At 34.3% G+C, this 20,524-nt stretch overlaps 1 protein-coding gene across 5 annotated transcripts in view; it reads right to left on the bottom strand.

Annotated features, from left to right (window-relative positions):
* The window catches only part of KIF18A (kinesin family member 18A), an 85,042-nt gene that overhangs the window by 33,387 nt on the left and 31,131 nt on the right, over positions 1 to 20,524 (bottom strand). For all 5 annotated transcript variants that reach the window (XM_015434961.4, XM_005578343.5, XM_065528361.2 and 2 more), the window contains exons 11-13: positions 10,366 to 10,530; positions 3,638 to 3,759; positions 168 to 403 (exon numbers count right to left, since the gene is read on the bottom strand). In XM_015434961.4, coding sequence (XP_015290447.3) covers positions 168 to 403; positions 3,638 to 3,759; positions 10,366 to 10,530 — 523 coding nt within the window. The remainder of the gene's footprint in view (positions 1 to 167; positions 404 to 3,637; positions 3,760 to 10,365; positions 10,531 to 20,524) is intronic.

The following is a 20,524-nucleotide window of genomic DNA, read 5'->3' as shown; positions in this document are numbered from 1 at the left end:
GGCCTCCCAAAGTGCTGGGATTACAGGCGTGAGCCACCGCGCCTGGTCCCAATTAATTTTAATAAAATAGCCAAATCTATTAAAAATTAACTGTTCTATAGATTGATATACAAAGGTTATCTTTAGAAATAATGTTACTATTTACTTAAAACGAAAGTTATACTTACAACAAGGAATAGGCTGAACTGGTCCAAGTTGTGGAAAGGTCATAAGAACAGAAATCCCTGGTGGATCATTTTGCTTTGGTTGTTCAGCAGTTTGGTCAGCCCAAACTACCACTTTTTTCCTCTCCACCAAATGTTCGATCTCTTTGAAGTCAGACTCAAAAGCAGCATTTGACAGGCCAGCATCTTTTAATGTGCAATATTGTTTTCTTAGGGTTGGAAGTAAAGCATTCAATACTCTATATACAGAAGACGAGAAGAAAGGAGAGATAAATGTTCTACCTTAAATACATTATTTTAGTTCTTTTATGTAACACCCAAAGTATTAGCATATCATTAAAATAATTTCCCATGTATGAACTAAGTTCTAGTCTCAGATTGTCTTCACTTGCTTCCATATGACCTTGGACAAGGCAAAAACTGAAGTTTTTCCTCTGTAATGTGAGGGACAGATAAATAGCCACTACTTACAACAGGAGATTGCTTTGAGGACTAAATGAATTAAGTATATTTATTTACTTATTTTTTAGAGACAGGGTCTCACTCTGTGGCCCAGGCTGGAGTGCAGTGGCATGATCATCTCATTGCAGCCTCGATCTCCTGGGCTCACTTGATCCTCCCGCCTCAGGCTCCCGAGTAGCTGGGAACACAGATGTGAGCCACTACATTAACTTTTTAATTTTTTTGGTAGAGATGGGGTCTTGTTATGTTGCCCAGGTTGGTCTCAAACACCTAGCCTCAAGAGATCTTCTTGCCTCCACCTCCCAAAGTGCTGGGATTACAGGGATAAGCCACTGTGCCTGGCTAAATGAATTAAATGTACATAAAAGCTTTTTGCAAAACATAATGTGATTTCCAAACCACAGATGTTGTTACTGCTACTAATTATCATAAAATTGAAATGAAAAATTAATATACTATGTGAAATGATGAGATATATTTTAAGTATACAATATTATAACACACACACACACACACACAAACATATAACAAAAGAACAAAACCTACCTCTCCTTTAAGTTAAATGACCTAAAGAATGGCTTTTGGAATGGCACTTAAAGGGATTTTAAGGAGAAAAGTTGTGGATAAGGATGGGGAGTACAAATAATCGTTAGGGCACTGGATTCATGGCTCTAACTCAAAATCTTCCTTATTAGTAACAATTAGAGCAGCACTGAATGTAATTTTTTGTGTATCAGACTTCTATGTAAGTGGTCACTGAAGAAATGTCACAGCTAAACAGTTATAAATTTATACACTCAATCAGTGGTTCCCAACTTTTCTATAAAGGAAGATGTCTAACATGAATGATCCTGAAGTGATTCAGTCCTGGAATCCTGAGTCCATCAAGATGATGTTCCAGTCGTCTCATAACATCGAGGAGAAGAGAACCAGTAGAATTATGGATAGGGTAGTGGGAAAAGACTAATCAGGCATTAATTTTCATACACAAGGAAATAGCACCTTTTAACCTATGAGTGAGTCTTAAATATTTCAATAGCAGCACAAAAAATTGTGACCTTTTTCCTTTTGGTGGGGGTTGCTGGAGGGTACTGCAATTAAGTAGGTAACAAGTACAAGAAGAAGTTATTAATCAAAGGCAATTAAACAATTACTTATTTAGCATCTACACTAATCAGGTACTGTGCAGGAAAGTTATCATAGTAGGCCTGACACTGCTAAGAAAGGCTTGGTTATAAGGTTGACACCTGGCTGGTATTTTAAAATACGGATTTTAGGAGGGTTCCCAGCATTTCCAGAACTCATATGACAAGAGTGGCTCACTGTGCTTAAACTGTTTGCACAAACAATGTGGTTTATGCTAAAACACCTTCTCTCCTTTTGAAAAGTCTGGAATCTTGATACATCCTGGCAGAAAGTGCCTATGCAACTAGCTTCCAATAAAAACCTGGGGCACGGAACTCAAAAGAGCTTCCAAAGCAGACAACATTTCACATGTGCTGCCACAACTTTTTGCTGGAGGAATTGTACACATTCTGTGTGATTCCACTGGAGGAAGACTCTTGAAACTTTGTGTCAGGGTTCCTGCAGACTTTGCCCCCTGTACCTTTTCCCTTTGCCGATTTTGCTTTGTAGCCTCTTGCTGAAATAAAGCACAACTAATAATAAAACTATATGATGAGTCTTGTGAGTCTCCCTAATGAATCAATGAACCTGAAAGTAGTCCTAGGGACCTATAACACAGGAATTATATCATGTTATTTACTTTCATGTTTAATCTTTTCAAAAACTTTATATGAAATGTATTATAATCTATTCATAACCTTTATATGAAATGTATTATAATCTATTTTTATATAAGAAAACCATGGCTTAGCAAAGCTAAATAATCAGCATAAGGTTATATTGCTCATAAAAGCTGTAATTCAAGATTGATTCCAAAACTCATCCTCTTTCTTCTATGCCACATTGCCTCTGTGATGCTGTGGTTCACCAATTTTCTAAATTATTGAGTTAGTCTTTTTTCCCCCATTTTAAGGTTAATGTTTATCTTAAGATAGTGTATTCATCCAGGGTCTGATATAGCAAATGTAGTATGGTTAAAAGAAATTAATGTTTCTTGACGACTTCAGCTCTTGTAAGTGGTTTGAGTGTTAGCAAATGAATATTCAATATCTGCTCTAGGAATAGACACAGAAAGTATAAAGAGATTAGTTTGAGCTTCCAGCCACATAAGAATAACTCCCTGAAGTTTTTCATTTTTCTTTTTTAAAAAAAGGTCTACTAACATGATTTCCTCTAAATCAAGATAATTAATTATCAGTTATTTGAACATACTAGTAGAACATGAATAGATTCTTAGAGTAGCAGAAAGCAGTTAGAGAAATAAATTTCTCATTTGCATGGAACATCAAAGTGATGCCTAAGGAGTTGACTGATGTATCCAATGTGACAAAAAAAGATTAAGCCATACTTTTTCTTTTTTACTATTATGTTTTAAAAATAAATGACTAATGTTACTACTGAGCTAGAAGAGAGAACATAAAAGGTCTCTTATAGCATCCCATAAAAATCAGGACACCTGATATTTAGCAACTTCACTGTAATGACAGCAAAAAATTCTGAAATTATGAATAATTAACAATTGCCTACTTAAAAATTCAAGTGATGTTAACAGCACTTGCTTCTAAGAGGAGACATGGATGGCTAGAAGATAGAGGTAGAAGGCAGATTTCTTTTCAATGTGTAGGTACTTATGAAATTTTGTATTCCATAGCATATATTAAGTAAAAGTAACGTACTTTTAAAGAAAAACACTTTCAAATTTATAAAGCAATGTAAAAAGTTTGTTGGAAGGAAAGAACTCTCTTAATGTTTTCTGGTTCAGGCAGACACTTAAAAATAATGTATCCTGTAACACATAAAACTCAATTTTCTGGCAGTGGAACATTGAACTTCTGTGCTTCAGATATAGTGTTAAAATCGGAAAATAGGTAGATGTATGTACTCACGCCTCAGTCTGCCTGTGTTGCTGTTCCTGAAGACAAGCTAGATCCATCATATGTCTAATCTGTGCTTTCAAATCTTTGTTCTGGAGGTGCAAATGGTGACAATGAAGATCTTTCTTGAGTTCCTAGGACAAACAATATAAAATGTACTTCAGATTACTCTAAGAATATTAAAATTAAATCAGTTTAATAACACTTATTTTATATTGTTGCCAATAGTTTTAATTCTTTTTAGATATTAAATGATATGTTTAGAAATAATTTGAAAAATAAGAGTTCTGGAAAAGGTGGTCTATAATTTACAAGCAAGATAAGTTTTCATGTTTCGTCAGAAACTGAGTGTTAGGAATTTAGAAGAAATTTTACTGTGATGACAGTTTCTTGGTCTATCCAACTTGTTCACGATGTTGTAAAAATACATAAATATGACCAGTTTGTGCTTAAATGTCACTTCCTCAGAAAGGCTTTCCTTGAGCATTGTATTTGGATAGACACTCTCCACCCCTTGATATTGTCATAGCATTGACTGCATTGATCAGTAACAATTTCACTGATGTATTCATTTATTTATAATTTCTCTGTTCATACCAGAACATACAGTTTACCATCAGCGCAGGCATTGAGTCAGGTTAGTTCAGTGTTAAAGCCCCAGTGTACTAAGTTTTGAGTTGTGTGCAATAAAAATTTCTTTTTTTTGCATGAAACAAAAGATCATATGGTTGATATCACCTTTGGTTGGATGATATGGTTAGAGCACTGGCCTATGAGTCATGTGATTTTAGAGATGGGCTTATAAGGCCTTGAAACAAATGCTACCTTAAGTTGAATATACAGCCTTTATGGAGATCAGTTTACTGGACTAAATTTTAAGAGCTGGATCAGATGATCTCTTCAGTCCTTTCCAGTTAGAAAATTAAATGATCATAATAGTGTGAACATGTTTGCCAAATATTCCATCTGTTTTCCTTTAAAAGAAAAATGTCCTTTATATACGTCCTCTGATAATCTTCTTTATCTTCTTGAATCTTTCTTCTTTTAAAGAGAAAAGACTTGAGACCCACTGTTGATACAAGCTTCATCCTAGCAAAAGTGTGAAAATGTTTTTTGTAGGCTCCATTTTCCTAAGCCTCATCTGCCTAGGGCCAGGTGTCCTGTAATCTACTACCTAAAGTTACTTGTCTTTCCTTAAACCTATTAAACCTTATCTACAGAAAATATCAGCGAAAGGATTACACCAAAGTATAAATGGTGATAATCAAATATTCTCAGAAACTTTATTGGAAAAATTTCAGTCAATACAATGAAAAAAATTTAAATTCTTTGGACACTTTGAATGGCTAAGACAGGAACCCTATATGCAGGATCTATGCCTGGAAACTGGACACTTCCTCCTAGGGACAATTCCCATAATCCATCTTAGCTTTAGTGAGTGGAAACAATGCAAAGTATTCTTCAGATTCTTTTAAAGAATATTAAGATTAAATCAATTTTAATAAAACTCCTTTCCAATGTGCAGTTGACCAATAATTTTCTAAAATGTCAAAGTTATTTTTTTCCTTTTTAAAAAGTACTTCCAATGCCAGTTATTGAGACTATGACAGAGAACAATGTCACTCATCCTGTTTGTCTGGATATATTAAAGTTAGGAGTTATTTATGTAATTCATTATACTTCAAGAAATATATCAAATGTTTTAGAAAAAAATTTATCTTTGGAGGCAGGATGATATGGCTAGAGTCATGTGATTTCAGAGATGGGTTTAACCTAGAAACAAATGTCATCTTAAGCCAAATATATGCTCTTTATGGAGATTAGTTTACTTGACTAAAATTAAAGAGCTGGATCAGATGATCTCTTCGGTTCCTTCTATTAATAGTTAGAAAATTGGATGATCATAATAGTGTGAACATGTTTGCCACACATTGCATCTTTTTTCCTTTAAAAAAAACCTCTCCTTATAGCATTAGGAGAAATACCTAATGTAAATGATGAGTTGATGGGTGCAGCAAACCAACAGGCACATGTATACCTATGTAACAAACCTGCACATTGTGCTCATGTACCCTAAAACTTAAAGTATAAAGAAAAAAAATCCCTCCTTTATACACATCCTCTGATAATCTTATTCCTTTATCTTCTTGAGTCAGTCTTTTAAAGAGACAAGACTTGATTGTATAATTATATTAGTCAATAATGGGTCTTTGGCTAGCCTGTTAACTTTGGAAAACCAAGTTTACAATTTGAGTCTTTCTTGACATACTAATGACTAAATATGATTGGAAGAACACGGCTTATTTTGAGAACTATAAGTAGGCCAGTAATGGCTAAAGTATAGAGTATAATGAAAGGTGATATATAAACCTTGAGAAGTATTCAGGTGCCAGATCATGCTAGGCCTGGTAACTCACAATGGAGAATTTATTCTAGGGAGAAGGCATTGAAGAACAACATGATCAGTTTTACCTTTTAAAACTCACTTTGGTTGCAGTGGAGAGAATGAATTGCACTAGAACATGAATCAGAGAAGAAAGACCAAATGTATAATGGGGCACAGGAGTCTGAATTAGGGATAGCAGTAGAGGGGTATAAAGAGAAGTAGACAGATTCAGAATATTGAAGAGTAAATAATGCAGGAGAGTATAGAGAAAATAGCAGCAATTTCAAAGTCAGAAGTTCTGGGTATTTGTCCAGAGTTGTTTCACCTTGGATAAGTCCCTTTATCGTAAAGCTATGTCTCAATTTGCTTATATAAAAAATAATGGCTTATAACTAGATAATTTTCTCAGCTATTTTTTCAGCTATAAATATCTGCACAAAAAAGAATTGAGGGTTAGATTTGGGTGATGGCAATGAAAATGGTTTTAATTTTATTCGTTCAAGTTATTTGTGATAAAATGCATAAAAAACAAAGATGTAAAAATCAGTTCCAGGTTCACATTCAGGTATACAAAAGTTCTTCATAAGAGAAATCTAGATGACAGATTGGTAGAAAAATTAATTTGACCATATTGAAAAAGTTTTAATTTATTAAAAATAATCTAGACAATATTGATTAACTTCATAAACACTAAAAAGTAGACAAAAAAGCAAACACAAAATAGCAATAATAATGATATCAGAAACAATACCATACCATTTTTAAAATTGGAAGCTTATGGTAATGTGGGATAGAAAAGGCAAACTAGTAAATTTCTACAAATGACTTTTTTGCCTCCTTAATATTTCATAAGTTCTTAAGTACTTCTGCAGTTGGAATGTTGATTACATGGACAAACATATAATACAAGCATAATGTAAATTAAGTTAGGATATTGAGAGGTGAAAATACTCTAGGAATATTATTTAAAACTTATATACACACATATTTAAAATTTTTAATATACTTAATGCCACTGAACTGTGTATCTACACATTGTTAAGATGGTAAATTTTATGTTATATTTTACTACACACAAAAAGTTGTTTCAAGACTCTTCATGAGAAAATTTTTGCTGACTAGAAGGGGTAAATAATCTATGAGAATATCATAGCCCGAAGTAACCAAACAAATTAAGGAAAGTAGTTATTTTTAAATGAGGTCAAAGTTTAACACTAACCAAAAGACTTAAGAGTTTTATATAGTTTAGAAAATGATGATCTTGAGAATATGACTGCTTTAGATATACAGTCTCCAAATAAACAATTAAATAATAAGTGAAATAAATTGAAAAGTACTGTCAACATTCCACACCTGCTACCAATCCAAGAGAAGCAACTCTTGTGCATTAAATGAGAAACACTCATTTGGCCAGGGTTATCAGTCGTTTTCTTTGAAACGATTTTATCAACGACATAACCATATTTCAGTATTCCTACAGGTACTGTGATAGAGCCTGTTGCATTCTATGATGAGACTCTATGGCTTTATATGGAATTTCAGAAGTTATATCCTCTGATCCTAGCTAACCATATTATAGTTTATTGATGAATCTTGTCTTTTTTTGCTCACTCCTTTTGAGTCGTTATATCATCTTAAGATGGATACAACATTTTTAAAAAATGTGCTATAGTTTCCTTCTGAAGTAGATATTCTTAATCTTGTGTCAATGGAAGGGTTTTAGGAAACCCAAATGACTTAGGAAATATACAAAATTGTATGAATTTGACCTCCCCAATCTCCCATCTGGGAGAAAATCCACACAGCTTTGAACAGATTCTCAAAGGCATCTATGACCCCCAAAAAGGTCAGAATCACTGTTCCGGAAGAGAAATTATATTATATATTATATTAAATTATATTATATTATATGATGCAGTTAACTCTTTTGTTAACTGTGTACACTCATTCTTTGTACAACTTGCTTAGCTATTGATGTCTATGCTATTGTAGCTTAGAATAGTATTAAACTATTATTTATCATCCATTATTATTTGTTAAGTGTTGCTAGGCTTTGAATATAGCACTCCACTTAAGCTCATAATATCTTAAATACATTTATAGATGACAAATTAAGACATTAATGTTAAACGCACTGTCCAAAGTCATATAATTAGTGTTAGAGTTGGTATTCAAAACAACTACTATATGCCAGAATTACCAAACACTCCAACTCCAAAATCTATCCTCTTTCCAGTGTTTACATTCTTTTTGTGGGGAATATTTTAAAGTGCCTTACAGACTAAGTTACATTATTGCAAAATATTACTAGAATGTGCTGTATACAATATTTAATGTCCTAATCTACTTAACTAACTGACTGGTATGCTTTTATCAAGATATTCTGAGGTGCAGATTAAATTGTTGGCTCAATAAATATCCATACTAAGGAACTACTGTCTTTGGCTTCCTTCTTAGCAAACAGGATATCTGCTGCTTGCTCCTTTCACTACTTTGAACTGTCATCATTAACTACTACTGCTAGTCTTTTCTCTCCAGTCATGTCTGAGCTTTCATGTTAAAAGAATAATCATTTACAGCCATTGCTAACTCATCAGAGAATCCATTCCCCAGTCATAATGCATTGACTAATATCTTTGAATTATAAAAAAATTAGTACTTTTGAACATTAAAGATCTCTGGCATTTGTTGGTAAATATTTTATATTTTCTTTCACCTGTATTTTCTGTCTGGTGCCCTTCTAGGAATTAAAAGATTTTAGAAGTTTCCATATCAATTAGCTGACACAGAGTTATAGAATTTCAGAAGAGCATCACCAAAGTAGAGACTGTAGATATTTTTCCTTTTAGAAAAAGACTGAAAAGAAGTTGTTCTTTTATTAAACTATTAAGTATTTGGGTGAAAATTAGTTATTTCATAGCAGTTGCTCCTAGTTGCTTAGCCCATATTTACTTTCTTCTTCTTTCTTATTAAGAGATCTCCAATCCCATTACAGGGTATATACTCAAAAGATTATAAATCATTCTACTATAAAGACACATGCACACATATGTTTATTGCAGTACTATTTACAATAGCAAAGACTTGAAACCAACCCAAATACCCAACAATGATAGACTGGATAAAGAAAAGGTATATTGCACATATACACCATGCAATACTATGCAGCCATAAAAACGAATGAGTTCATGTCCTTTGCAGGGACATGAATGAAGCTGGAAACCATTATTCTCAGCAAACTAACACAGGTACAGAAAACTAAACACTGCACATTCTCACTCATAAGTGGGAGTTGAACAATGAGAACACATGGACACAGGGATGAGAATATCATATGCCGGAGGCTGTCGGGGGTGGGGACAAGGGGAGGGAGAGCATTAGGACAAATACCTAATGCATGCCAGGCTTAAAACCTAGAGGACAAGTTGATAGGTGCAGCAAACCACCACAGCACATGTGTACCTATGTAACAAACCTGCACATTCTGCACATGTATCCCAGAATTTAAAGTTAAAAAAAAAGAGAGAGAGCTCCAATACTGTTCAGAGTAATTATGCAAAAAAAAAAAAAAAAAAAAGGAGGTCATCTTTTCAGAATGTCTTCTATCTACAGATAGCCATGTGACATATTTCTAGCCAACACATTAGTCTGTTAGGAATTTTTGGAAACATCTTTGCTCTCCTATATAGCCATCCCCCCCTCCTTTCTTTCCTCTTCTTCTGGCTTAGGTGTGTAAACTTGAGACTAGATATGAAACAGTAATATTACAATCATGAAACGACAAGCATGATAATGACATTTTAAAGGTACTGCATTAGAAATGAACTGCATACTTCCAAGACTTATTGTTAAGAGAACAAAAGACAGCCCACACGAGTTAAGGCACTAAAGTTAGATTACTGCAACCTTGTAGCAGAACATAATTCTAATATGATACTGTCATTACCCATTACTACACTTTAAAAATAAAACCTTTTGCCATTCTAAGGTGGAATATCTTCAGTTACACACACACACACACACATACACACCCTTTCAAATCAACTTTAACCATAACACATTTAATGTTGACCTCATTTAAACTATTTTTGCATAAAATATCAACATTTCTAACAAATTACCTACATAATGAATCCTCAAGTACAGTTTGAAATAGAATTATTTATTTTAACCTAAAAGCTACCTTATAAAAGGATGCAATCACTTAGAAATAACATTTAAAAGTAAATTAAATCTCAGAGTTATGAGGCAATAATAGTTGTCTTATGAAAGACATTCACTCAATAAGAAAGAGAACACATTTTAGGAGCTCAGTTCTTACAAATTAAATCTGAACATACAGAGATATTTCTACCTTTGGAATACGACCGTTTTGACCTAAGTGTCCCATTTCTTTTTCGACACGATGGAGCCAATTAGTATTCTCATCAAATTGCTTCAGTTCCTCCTCCCTCCTTTTCTCCAGGTAGCAGCGACGAGTTTTCAACATTGCAAGTCTATGATCTCGTTTTCCAGTGGCCTGAAACACAATTCATTTAACAGTGAATCTAATTTTTATGATCTTTGATGTATGTGATATTAGTAAACTAGTATATTTTCTTATGTGTACTATTGTAGTAAATTAAGTTAGGCTATATATTTGTATTTAAAGCTATTTCCCCCTTGAAATCTCAGAATACTACTGCTTGCAGAAAAATAGGAAATTGAGCTGTGAGTCATTGTTATAAAATTACAGGTTGAGAGTTTATGGCTTTCAGAAATACAACGACCAAATCGAAGACTATAACTTTTGTTTTTTTGCTGTTAAAGTACAGTCCTTTCAGTACGTTTCATCTGAAAAGTTCATACAAGGTCAGATATATTCCATGATCTCCATACTCAAAATCAAAGCAGATGCATATACTGCTCTTATCTTTGATGTGAATAAATAATGTGTTCTATTGCTCTGTGTTTGCCTATAAGGCCTCAAATTGACTGATACAGAAAAAAGAGCTTATATCAGAGTGCTTATCAGTATCTGATCTTGCCTGTAGCTTGGTTCAGGAGCCATAATGAATATTCAAAATATTTTTGGTGTTTTACCTAGGCACAAATTGAGATTACAATTAATCTTTGATTTCTTACCCTAAGAGTCTTGCACACTATCATGAAAACAATGGGCCAGAACATCTTGCCCTCTCTGGGGTATTTGCCCATAGACACTAAAGTCAATAATTATCAGATAGGATGGGTAGACCTGAAACAATGGATCCCCAAAGGTTAGAATAAGCATTTGCAGCTGGTTCTGGGAGCAGGAAATGAAAAAAAAAGAAGAGCAGAAACTAGATTTGAATTTGGTCAAAGAACTCCCCCTCTTTGGGAGATAAACATCTCTTAACTTTGGCAAAAGATGTACTATTGAGACTAGGGCATATAATAGAAAAATATGATTATCTTCATCTGGATAGAGGATATGAGCTAATAAATGATTTAAGGTCAGGCAAAGGTGGCTATCAAAAAGTCATAACCAAATCTTAGATATTCATAAACTTTTACTTACCTTCCCTTCAAGGGAAATTCAAGAGTCAGAGAGAGGCAGATTCCATTTCAGGCTAGAGTCATAGATAAGGGAAAAATAGTTGATAGCCACTGTCATTCTAACTAAGGTTTCTGACTCTTTTTTATGGCTTCTCTGGTTAATTATAATATCCTAGTCTCTCTCTGTCATGGTAAGATAGTAACAAAAACAAAACAAATGTCTCAAAGAAACAAAAACCTGGATAGTCAAGAAGAGAAAACAAAACAAAACGTAACCCATCAAACTGACCACAGCACTAGGAAGAGAACTGTGACAGAATGCTACAATGCAGGCTGGGATGGTGGCTCATGCCAGTAATTCTAGCACTTTGGGAGGCTGAGGCGGGAGGACTGCTTGAGGCCAGAAGTGCAAGACCAGCCTGGACAACATAGAGAGACCGTGTCTCTACACAAAAATTAAAAAATAAATTTAGGCTGGTTTCGTGGCATGTGCCTGTAGTCCCAGCTACTTGGTAGGGTGGAGGGGCTGATATGGGAGCATCACTTTAGTCCGGGAGGTTGAGGCTGCAGTGCAGCGAGCCATGACTGCATGATTGTGCCACTGCACTCTAGCCTGGGCAACAAAGTGAGACTCTGTCAGCAAAAACTAAAAAAAAAAATGCTATCATGCAAAGGTTACCCAAGCATGGTACAGGGACCCCTAAGGATTCCTGAGATCCTTTCAGAGAGTTCACAAGGTTAAAACCATTAAAACCATTTTTATAATAACACTAAAATGTTATTAGTCTTTTTAAATTGTTGTTTGCTCATACAGTTAGTTGTACAGTAGTTTTCTAGAGGCTAAATGATGTGTAACATCACAACAGAATAACAATTCAGCAGTTATGAGAATACAGCTGATAGGAAAAGCCAGGCATTAAAGAAGTTTGCAAACATGTAAAACAATGCCACTCTTCTATTTTCACTATCTATTTTTGAGAAAATAAAATTATTTATGTAACCACACAAAAATTTTAATTATTATTTAATATTTAATTATTATTTATAATTTATTGCTATTTATTATATTTTATTAATATAATTATTTCTTTATTATTTAATATTATTTTAAAATGAATCATTACATAAATATTGTTTTGCATATCTCAGTTTTAATTTCTAATATAGAAATATTGGTAGAGAGACTACATATAAACAGGAGCTCTTTGAAGACCTAAATAATTTTTAGAAGTGGAAAGGGATCCTGAAACTTGAAGTTTAGAGCTACTGCTATAACAGAAGGTGGGAGGTGTGACCTATTGACTTTTTTCTGCCATTCAGCAGGTGTACAAATTTAGGCAGATCTTAGTGGGTCTTCAGTTACTTTGTCTGAAAAATGAAGACAAAAATATTGTACCTAACTGAAGGCAGGCAGCTAATTAAATTATCTTTATTTTGCTTTAGCATTTACAATTGTAGGGACTCTTAGAAACCAGGGTATGCGGGTCTGATGGCAGCAATATTTAATATCAGAAAATCCTAAATGAAAACCTCCAAAAGTCTGTTTTGACTTTTTACTTCTAATGTCCATCAAATGTATCCTCTACGATAGTTCTTAGAGGACATTTTCCATCAGAGTACTACTACCACCCATTGTTCTAAAATGGCAAGTTAGTGTTTGGGAATACATTCTAAAATATGCATGTTAAACCCCAACATTAGAGTGAAATGTCTCCCATTAAGTTTTAAAAAACTTTACATATTGCATTAACAAAATCCCCTGCACACCACAAAAGTCTTGTGAGAGAACAAACATAATTCTACAATTTTAGTTGTTACTACTGCTTTGTGTAAAATAATTGCTAATATGGTAACTCATATTTTTACATTAAAAATAATCTTACAGATTATTTTCATGGGGCCATAAAATTACCCAAGAGTTTCCCTTTAATAGTAATTTCAAAGTCCATACTCCAGAACTATTTATAGCTGAATCAATGTTATGAGATTCTTTCAGCACTTCTGATAACAAACCTCTTTTGGAGGGAATCCAAAACATGTAAGATTCCTTGCCTTAGAAAAGCAGTTTACTCATACTACAGTTTGACACTTCTATATAAAAACAAAACAAATCAACCTCTAGATGTCTTCCTATGTTTTTCAGTGGGTTAACTACGACCAATAACTTAAGAGTTTTTATCTCCACTGCTTACCTAGTCTCATAAGAATAGCTATAATAATTGGGAATCTGAGGATTGAAATGACCAAAAGCAAGAGATCAGAAAAGGCGACTGGGTTGAAAAAAGTCTAAGCTACTATGCAGAAAAATAAGGATTAAAACAGAAAAAACAAAACAAAGCAAAACAAAACATAAAACCAGTCAAACCCATTCTATTACTCTATGTCTTAATCTTCCTAGATAACCACATTCAAAATTCAATGGAGGAATTAAGACACTAAAATAACAATTATCTAAATTATTTTGGGATTACACAGTCCAAACTCATTAATTATGCTAAATAGTATTTAAATGTTTAAAAAATGGAACTCGAAGTTCTGATAACGCTACTCCCTTGCTTGAAAGATTGCATTTTGTTTACAAAAATAGATTTTACATTCCTAGCAACCAACAATTCCACAATCTGTACCAATATCCGATCTTCCCAATCTATTGATAATAATTCCTAATATGGCAAATATGTCTAACATCATGCGCCAACTCCAGTCCATTCATTGTGGTTCTGGCTACTTTCAAATTCTGAGAGAAGGTATGGCCACAGACCAGTGAAATTTGCCATGGGTAAGGGAGTGGGAATTGGCAGGAAGTTTTGAGTATAATTATGTATTCCTATACATATTGTCCAACAAATGTGACCTGCTCTGGTCAAACTCAGCAAAGCAGGTCACATTTGTAGGACAATATGTATAGAAATGCAAGGCCCAGTACAGATCTCATCTTTCCAACAGGAAGCCTTTTTTAATAAAAATAGGAAGCCGCTGTTTTCTTTTCTGAATAGCTATAGCATTTATAGTACTTAGAGTACAGCAGAGTGATTCAGAGTGCAGGCTCTGAGGCCAGACAGTTGGAATTCAACATTGGTTCAGCCATATTAATTAGGTAAGTAACTCCAGACAACCTACTTGAGTTCTCAGTGCCTCAAAATGGTGATAATATTAGATCTATCTCATAGGCTTGTATCAGAGCAGAACTGAAGGAGATAGAGACACAAAAAACCCTTCAAAAAAATCAATGAATCCAGGAGCTGGTTTTTTGAAAAGATCAACAAAATTGATAGACTGCTAGCAAGACTAATAAAGAAGAAAAGAGAGAAGAATCAAATAGATGCAATAAAAAATGATGAAGGGGATATTACCAGCGACCCCACAGAAATACAAACTACCATCGGAGAATACTATAAACACCTCTATGCAAATAAACTCGAAAACCTAGAAGAAATAGATAAATTCCTGGACACATACACTCTCCCAAGACTAAACAAGGAAGAAGTTGAATCAGTGAATAGACCAATAGCAGGCTCTGAAATTGAGGTAACAATTAATAGCCTACCAACCAAAAAAAGGCCAGGACCAGATGGATTCACAGCTGAATTCTACCAGAGGTATAAGGAGGAACTGGTACCATTCCTTCTGAAACTATTCCAATCAATAGAAAAAGAGGGAATCCTCCAAAGCTCATTTAATGAGGCCAACATCATCCTGATACCAAAGCCTGGCAGAGACACAACAAAAAAAGAGAATTTTAGACCAATATCCCTGATGAACATCGATGCAAAAATCCTCAATAAAATACGGGCAAACTGAATCTAGCAGCACATCAAAAAGCTTATCCACCACGATCAAGTGGGCTTCATCTCTGGGATGCAAGGCTGGTTCAACATACGCAAATCAATAAACGTAATCCATCATAAAAACAGAACCAAAGACAAAAACCACATGATTATCTCAACAGATGCAGAAAAGGGATTTGACAAAATTCAACAGCGCTTCATGCTAAAAACTCTCAATAAATTCGGTATCGATGGAATGCATCTCAAAATAATAAGAGCTATTTATGACAAACTCACAGCCAATATCATACTGAATGGGCAAAAACTGGAAGCATTCCCTTTGAAAACCAGCACAAGACAGGGATGCCCTCTCTCACCACTCCTATTCAACATAGTGTTGGAAGTTCTGGCTAGGGCAATTAGGGAGAAGAAAGAAATAAAGGGTATTCGATTAGGAAAAGAGGAAGTCAAATTGTCCCTGTTTGCAGATGACATGATTGTATATTTAGAAAACCCCATTGTCTCAGCCCAAAATCTCCTTAAGCTGATAAGCAACTTCAGCAAAGTCTCAGGATACAAAATTAATGTGCAAAAATCACAAGCACTCTTACACACCAATAACAGACAAACAGCGAAATAATGAGTGAACTTCCATTCACAATTGCTTCAAAGAGAATAAAATACCTAGGAATTCAACTTACAAGGGATGTGAAGGACCTCTTCAAGGAGAACTACAAACCACTGCTCAATGAAATAAAAGAGGACACAAACAAATGGAAGAACGTTCCATGCTCATGGATAGGAAGAATCAATATCGTGAAAATGGCCTTACTGCCCAAGGTAATTTATAGATTCAATGCCATCCCCATGAAGCTATCAATGACTTTCTTCACAGAATTCAAAAAAACTAAAGTTCACATGGAACCAAAAAAGAGCCCACATTGCCAAGACAATCCTAAGTCAAAAGAACAAAGCTGGAGGCATCACGCTACCTGATTTCAAACTATACTACAAGGCTACGGTAACCAAAACAGCATGGTCTGCTACCAAAACAAAGATATAGACCAATGGAACAGAAGAGAGCCCTCAGAAATAATACCACACATCTACAACCATCTGACCTTTGACAAACATGACAAAAACAAGAAATGGGGAAAGGATTCCCTATTTAATAAATGGTGCTGGGAAAATTGGCTAGCCATAAGTAGAAAGCTGAAACTGGATCCCTTCCTTACACCTTACACAAAAATTAATTCAAGGTGGATTAGAGACTTAAATGTTAGACCTAAAACCATAAAAATCCTAGAAGAAAACCTAGGCAATACCATTCAGGACATAGGCATGGGCAAGGACTTCATGTTTAAAACACCAAAAGCAATGGCAACAAAAGCCAAAATTGACAAACACGATCTAATTAAACTAAAGAGCTTCTGCACAGCAAAAGAAACTACCATCAGAGTGAACAGGCAACCTACGGAATGGGAGAAAATTTTTGCAATCTACTTATCTGACAAAGGGCTAATATCCAGAACCTACAAAGAACTCAAATAAATTTACAAGAAAAAAACAACCCCATCAAAAAGTGGGCGAAGGATATGAACAGACACTTCTCAAGACATTTATGCAGCCAACAGACCCATGAAAAAATGCTCATCATCACTAGTCATCAGAGAAATGCAAATCAAAACCACAATGAGATACCATCTCACACCAGTTCAAATGGTGATCATTAAAAAGTCAGGAAACAACAGGTGCTGGAGAGGATGTGGAGAAATAGGAACACTTTTACACTATTGGTGGGACTGTAAACTAGTTCAACCACTGTGGAAGACAGTGTGGTGATTCCTCAAGGATCTAGAACTAGAAATACCATTTGACCCAGCCATCCCATTATTGGGTATATACCCAAAGGATTATAAATCATGCTGCTATAAAGACACATACACATGTATGTTTACTGCGGCACTATTCACAATAGCAAAGACTTGGAACCAACCCAAATGTCCATCAATGACAGACTGGATTAAGAAAATGTGGCACATATATACCATGGAATACTATGCAGCCATAAAAATGGATGAGTTCATGTCCTTTACAGGGACATGGATGAAGGTGGAAACCATCATTCTTAGCAAACTATCCCAAGAACAGAAAACCAAACACTCATGTTCTCACTCATAGGTAGGAATTGAACAATGAGAACACTTGGACACAGGAAGGGGAACATCACACACTGGGGCCTGTTGTGGGGTGGGGGGAGGTGGGATGGCATTAGGAGATACACCTAATGTAAATGATGAGTTAATGGGAGCAGCACACCAACATGGCACATGTATACATATGTAACAAACCTGCACATTGTGCACATGTACCCTAGAACCTAAAGTACGGAAAAAAAAACACAAAAAACTAATTAATCCATGCAAAGCACTTTGAAAAATGTCTGGCAAATAGTGTTCGATAATATCAGCTGTTTTTATTATTACTATTTATATGACAATCATATAGTGCCTTATCATTTTTATTATTTTTATTGCTCCAACTAGTGTGTAAATAACTGAAGGGCAAAATTCTCTTTCTTTACCTCTATTGTTTCAAGCACAAGGTTTTACATATAAACAAGTGTTCAATAAGAGTTTTGTTACAGTTGAGATGTTAAGTCAATATCAGCTTCCTATGGCTGCATTTCTTGCCTTTTGTCAAAAAGTAAATCAGATAACTATACATTCAAATAATTGACACTTATATAAAGGACATCTTTACAAAACTGGGAAGAATTATTACCCACTGAAGATTACTATGTAATATAAGAAGTGCTAATAATTGAAATAAACTGGGCATGGTGGTGGATACCTGTAGTCTCAGCTACTTGGGAGTCTCAGCTACTTGGGAGGTTTGTGTGAGCCGTGGCGCAAGACCTCATCTCCAAAAATAAAATAAAATAAAATAAACATAAAAAATAAAAAGAAGAAAAGCATCTCAAACATTTGAAATAAAATATATAATTCTTATATAATATGGTACTATTTTAGAAATTTGTTTCACAAGCATATGAAAGACGTTCACAACAACAAATTGATAAATTAATCCAATAAGATATTGTTATTTGGAAATCATTGCATTTATCAAAGAATACTGGCAACAATTTGAAGTTCATGAAAGTGAAAATACAAATATAGCAGCAATATATAAATTCAAAGAAATAAATTCAGTTTCCTTTCTGCCTTAAAAGAATGTGAGGAACATCTTAAATGCATCTCACAACAGAAAATTGAAAAGAAAATTTCATTAAGGCATAAAACAGTAAATATATTACTAATTCGATAATATAGTTTAATAGCTACTGACAAACTGCTATCAATGATACATTACTGAAAGCTTTATGATTAATTTCCAGTATAGCATATCTTTCCCATTTCATAGGCTAACAAAAAACTAAAGTGTTAGCTTTGAAAAGCACTCTTTAAAATTTGACAGCTTCTGGACATTAAGAAAAGGAAAATTTTTCTATATAATTATTACTTCTGTGAAAGTAGGAAAAGAAGAAAACATGTTTGGGGTGGTAGTTTGAGAGGAATGGGCAATTACTTATAAGATAAAGCTTTTTAATAAGTAGTATTTGAATATCATATGTCTATGCAATTAAATTACATAAAATACATAAAAATACAAAGAAACTCATCACCAATGAATATCAAAAGTAGGGAGAACTGTCAGCATTTTCAAAATATTTATTTTTCTGATCTTTAGTGCTCCATAGTTTCACACGTTTAGGTATATATTTATCTTATACTGCTTAGAACTCATGCTTCTTGAATTTACATCTTATTAGTTCTAGATAATTCTCAACCATAAATTTTTGCATATTGCTCTTTTTCACTAAATACCTCCTTCTGAAATGCCTATTAGATGAATGTATGACTTTTCTTCTTGTTACATGAAGTCTATCCTTTATATAACAATATCTTGTCCACATGTGTTATCTTTATCCTGCATTTGGTGTAATTTTCTCATATCTGTCTCCCAGTTCACGTAAAAAAGCATAAACATAAGAGCACAGGTTCTAGCATCGGCATGCTACAGATCAAATCAGAACTCAGCACCTACGAGCTGTGTCACCTTGGACAAAACTTGTATTTTGGTTTCCTCATTATTATTATTAGGATAATATTACTAAATATTTTATGGGGTTTTCTGAGAATTAAGAGTCAGTATATGTAAAGTGCTCTAACATTTTCTGGTATTGTATCAATACAGTGAGGCTTTCATTTTAATGAATAAATCTTTAATTTCTGAAAGTTTCATGTGTTTTTTCCTCACATTTGAATGTTCTTTTTTTGTGGTGTTTTTATCTTTGATTCCTTTATCTTTGTTCATTCTTATAGCTTCTATTAGATTGCTCTAGTATCTAAAGATTTGAGAGTTCTGTCATATTTGCTGAGAGTACTGAATCTTGTCTAGAGAGAATTATTTCTCCATGTGTTTTGTAATTTTGGATGGTGAGTTCATTAGTGGCTAGAGTTGAGAATCTGTTTCTCTTAAGAGGCTGATTTTTGCATTGCTTCTGCCAGGTTTTCTAGTGGTATCATTGGTTTGATAACATTGTGCATTTTAATTGACCAACTTTAAGGGTTTTCTAAACAAAATACATGGGTTGTAATAATTTAAACCTCAATCATTGTTAAAAGCACACCTATAATGGCAGTGTTCAAATGACTTTTTTTTCCTTACCCCAGGCATGGTTACTTGGGGTAAGAAAAGCAACCATCCTTGCCTACTGTGATGGTTGGTATGAATTTTTTTTTTTTCCTGGTGTACCCCTAGTATAAAGGATATAGACCTCTGAAATTTCAGGCTCTAGATAGGAGCTCTCATTTCTAACTCACTGCCTTCTTTGGGTCTCTTATCTAAGTAGAGATGTACATCAAAGGTAGAATAGTGGGAGTGGTCTGTGTATGGAGGGGAGAGGACAGTATATTACTGTATTAAAAAAAATAGTAAAACTGATTAAATGTTTGGTCTGCTTTTCATTAGGCCCCTGCACTGGAACATCTAACAATTTCAACGATAAAATTCTTCTCTTACAACAAAAATCTCCTGTTGGTCTAAGTTGTAAGCTACTGCCTGCATCCTGCTTCTATTGATACACTGCTTCTACTGCTCTACCTTTAGTAACTGGCTGTCCCTGAGTGGGTAAACTTCGTGTTAAACGTTCCATAAAATGCCCAG

Source organism: Macaca fascicularis, chromosome 14, assembly GCF_037993035.2.
Source record: "Macaca fascicularis isolate 582-1 chromosome 14, T2T-MFA8v1.1".
NCBI lineage: Eukaryota > Metazoa > Chordata > Mammalia > Primates > Cercopithecidae > Macaca > Macaca fascicularis.
This window is presented reverse-complemented; position numbering and strand designations above follow the sequence as displayed.